The 4,530-nt window shown below is 38.9% G+C and overlaps 1 protein-coding gene across 1 annotated transcript in view; it reads right to left on the reverse strand.

Moving 5' to 3' along the window:
- The window catches only part of LOC107746333 (ankyrin repeat and SAM domain-containing protein 1A-like), a gene marked incomplete at its 3' end in the record, with an annotated part of 71,311 nt that overhangs the window by 4,909 nt on the left and 61,872 nt on the right, over positions 1-4,530 (reverse strand). The window contains exon 14 of the mRNA XM_016560486.1: positions 4,264-4,363. Coding sequence (XP_016415972.1) covers positions 4,264-4,363 — 100 coding nt within the window. The remainder of the gene's footprint in view (positions 1-4,263; positions 4,364-4,530) is intronic.

Below are 4,530 nucleotides of genomic sequence, written 5' to 3' on the forward strand. Positions count from 1 at the left end.
TATCGTTTGTTTGCCAACCGCCATAAAACTCCAAAAGAAGAAGAAGAAGAAGGGGGATTACAGAGTAATACCACATCATCAAACAGCAAAAAAGAAGGGTTTTTACTAGGGCTGCACGATAAATCGCATGCGATATTTAACGCGCATCTTGTCAGTAAAGCTGGTTCTGTAATCAGCGGTAAATCTCCATCACGTGCGTGCTTTCACATTGAGCAGCATTAACTACACAGATCCGTTGTTCACTGACGAGCTGCGCAAAACCATGTTCATATTCGCGCGATTTTTTGCGCAGCTCATCAGTGAACAACGGCTCTGTGTAGTTAATGCTGCTCAATGTGAAAGCACGCACGTGATGGAGATTTACCGCTGATTACAGAACCGGCTTTCTGACAAGATGCGCGTTAAATATCGCATGCGATTTATCGTGCAGCCCTAGTTAAAACTGTGCGCAAAGAGAACAAAAATACGACCAAGACTAAACTGTGGGTCGCCCTTTGAAGTCCAAAGCAAATCAGAACATTGGAACCTTGTGAGTTTCTTTGTGTCAATGTGAGTTTCTGTTCAAATGAACGCAAGTCAGCTCTAATATTTGGTTTACGATAACCTATAATTCGGCAACTCTCTCCTGAGAACTTCATATCTCAAGCTTTCCGAGGCACTGGGACTGAATGAACCGCCCACTCCGTGAGGCATTGACGTGTGTGCTGGAGGATCAGACACACGAGGCCAGAACCATGAGTCCAATCACTTTCCCCATGTAAGTGACACACCTAAAAACGCACACACAGGCAGCTCGGGACTTGAGTCTGTGTTTGCATTTGTGACCCGAAGCACAACCTGTGACGTCATTTTAAATCAACAAGACCCTCTGGAGAAGATGAAGTCAGTGCTGGTCTCCATCCAAACACATTGACAGCATTTCTCCAAGAGAAAGTCAGGTATTTACTCAAACAACATGTCCGTTTCCAGTAACTACAAGCATGCACTGGTTAAATCATCCAATGTTCAATTAAATAAAAGCAATATGAGCATGTTCCAAGAACAGTACCTCACAGTCTATGTCTTAATGTGCAGTCGAAAATTGTATACAAAAAGGTCCATTGTATATTGTCAATAGTGTAGTGATGTATGAAGCACTGCTGACACTCTCAAAGAAGTTCCCTTTCATCATGGTGAATTCACAAGACTACATTTTAACATAGGAAACTTTTTTGCCCTTATGTGAAACTCCCAAACGTACAGATTACTATTGAATCAAGCGAGAATTTTTTTGCAAAATGTCTCCAAGCACTGGTAAATGTGACCAAACCTTTAGGAAGCTAACTAAATTGATTTGAAATCCTTTAAATAGGAGAAAAGACCTTCTTAATGGTCACTTGTACATGCCACAAATAGCACACAAGGCTACAACACTTAGTCGATTTGAAGACAGTTTCAATGTAGCATGTCACTAAGCCAACCATGCAATACTGTAACATTCTTACAAATACATAGCACAATATGTAAAATACACTGTTTTAATGACCAAATAATAAAATTAACTAGACTAAACCAGATTTGCTGGTCTTTGCTGATCTCCTATCTTGGTCAGACACTGGTCTGTTGGCTGGTTTTAGAGGGGTTTTAGGTACGTTTCAAGTAATCAGGCTGGAAAAACATTTTAAACCAGTCAAGATCTTCTTAGGCTTGTTTGAGCTATTTTTTTCAACCGGAATGCAGTTTTTTCAATGACGTTCAGTATTGAATAAGTGTATCTATAACATTTTCCTGCTACTTTCCATGTATCCACAGCTTAGCCAGTCTAAACCAGCAAGTGTTTTTTTTTTTGTTTTTTTTGACTGTGTCTGGCATTTTGGCAATCTGTCTTGAAAAATCTAGATGAGCCTTTACATCGGAAGTGCACCTATAATACCTTGATGAAGTCATGTGACCTCAATAGCTAATATTATTAGGAATGTCTACTATTTCACAGTGCGTACAGTGTTGTACTGAGCAGGCTGTATGCTAGTTTTTCCTTTTCAAACACAGCCAAGCACACTTGAGCAGTGCTGACATCTGATGAACTGAAGTAATGTCACCCCTCAGAATGTTCTAGGGTAACAGGGCTGGCTTCATCGTTCAGCTGTTGCTCTTCCTGATCTCCTCGGCTAAGTGCTAAGCGTGTGCCAACAGTGAGAAGCATTTATTAAAAGAGGGAAGGGACGTCTACAACACACAACATGATTTTGCACTTAGGGTGAAGCTTTCATCTCCAAAGCAATAAGGTCAGACCCTCCTTCAAGTTTTCAATACATCACGCATCGCTCCCGCTGTGAGACCCTGACATGAGAAATATGACGAGCTCACGCCCTGTTATTTGGGTGTGTGCTAGTGTGTGTCCACAGGCCGATTTCCTGCAGCGTAACTGACAGGTGCTGAGTGCAGTACGGTTGTGGAGGTGGCAGCTGAGGTCTATGAAGCTTGGCGAGGGACGAGAAGGGCAAGGAGATGAGGAGAGACGTTCTGCTCTTTGTTTTGAAACACGAGGAGAGTGTGGGGCTTTAATAGAAATTCCACTGATGTTGATCACACTCAACAATATCATGAAAATGCAACCATAATAAAACAAGAATTTAATACCATTCTACAATATAATGGTTGTACATGTCTGTTCTTACCATTTCTTCATAGAATTCACCTTTAAAGTAGCAAGCAACCGAGTCAGAATGGCATTCTCTTGGTAATGCTAACTAGAGTCGTGTTACACTGAGTAAACATTGTGCTAAGTTAGGCAAGGATTTCTGAGCGATGACTTTAGAACGATCAGAGAGGGACACAGAGACAGATCGGGACAAATGCACAGGGACATAACAAATGTGTCCACTTTTGCATTATCATCCTACCAATATTCTCGCTCCAAAATTGTTGACAATTGCAGATATTTTGATATAGTTGACCCAACAATGAACATTTAGGCAACTTTTGTGGTACTTCAGTTGTGTTTTTTGGAGTTTAATTTTTGGAACTTGCATGGAAAGGAGCAGCGTGAACATTCTTTAAAATTTCAGCTTTTGTGTTTCACAGGACAAAAAAAAAAAAAAAGAAAAAAAGAAAGACAGCATAAAGGTTTAGATCATATGGAGCCCTTAAAGGAATATAGCGCTGAAAAAATATGAGATGGGAGGAAAAGTTATATTTCAATGCTTTTGTATTCGCTCACAAAAGCATTGAAATATATTGAAATATATATATTTTTCTCTTCTCTTATTCATTTCATCACAAAGTTTCTCGAGGAACACAACAGTTTTACAAGAGAACACAAAAGTTTAACGAAATGCGAAAAGTTAAGTGAGCAAATGCAAAAGTTTAGCAAGCAAACGTAAAAGTCTATTAGAGTAATGCAGGTTTAGTGAGCTAAAACAAAAGTTTAGCAAGCAAAAATGAAAGTTTAATGAACAAAAACTAAAGTTTAGTGACTAAACACAAAAGTTTAGACAGCAACCTCAAAAGTTCAGCAAGCAAACAAAAGTTTAATGATCAAATGCAAACGTTTAGTAAGCAAAAAAAAGTTTAACAAACAAAAACGAATGTTTAGCCAGCACATGTAAAAAATTATTGGAGGAATGCAAAAGTTTAACAAGCAAAATTTAGCAAACAAATGTTTAGTGAGCAAACAAAAGTTTAACGAACAAACAAAAGTTTAGCCAGTAAATGCAAAAGTGTATTGGTGGAATGCAAATGTTTAACAAGTGAACTTAAAAGTTTAACAATTAAACAAAACTATGGCGAACTATGTCATTTAGAGAGCAAACATAAAAGTTTAGTGTGCAAACATAAAAGTTTAATGTACAAAAACAAAAGTTTATTGGGGAATGCAAAAGTTTAACGAGTGAACCAAGTTTCTCGTGTAAATGCTACGTTTCTTGGGGGAACTCAAAGGTTTTGTTAGACAATGCAAAAGCATTGAAACACAATTTCCCTCCCATCTCATGTTTCCCCATGTCCCTTTAGGGGCTCCTTATAAATGACGAGAGGGTGAGCAAATAATATTTAAAAGGAACTATTCCTTTAAAGACAGCCCAAAATTACAAGTCTAGTAAGAGTAGAAAAGAGGTAGTCTTAAATTGTTTGACACATATCTGAGTCTAAAAAGTATTTGTCACTCAATTAAGTTATTGTTATTCAGCCATGGCAATAGCAATAACACCGTAAAGTATAAGTCTTAGTGTTTACAGTGTCATTAGCAAGTGAGCTCGTTGAGCATTCACACAAGCACACACTCACCTCCAGACGTCTGTCCTGTGCTAAAATGAGGTGCAGGAGGCTGCAGAGTGTTTGTGTTGGACCCTGAAGGTCGCAGGTCAATGTGTGCAGTGCTCTTTCGCTGCAAAAAATAACACCAGTATCCACACATTAAGGAATGTCTAGGTTTTGTCAGATGCACAATCACACACAAAAACTGTGTCTGTATCACACACATACACACACACACACACACACAGGTACACACACACACACACACACACAGATATACACATAGGTACACACACA

This window comes from Sinocyclocheilus rhinocerous, unplaced genomic scaffold (assembly GCF_001515625.1).
Source record: "Sinocyclocheilus rhinocerous isolate Xijiao unplaced genomic scaffold, SAMN03320098_v1.1 scaffold2393, whole genome shotgun sequence".
In the NCBI taxonomy this organism is placed as follows: Eukaryota; Metazoa; Chordata; class Actinopteri; order Cypriniformes; family Cyprinidae; genus Sinocyclocheilus; species Sinocyclocheilus rhinocerous.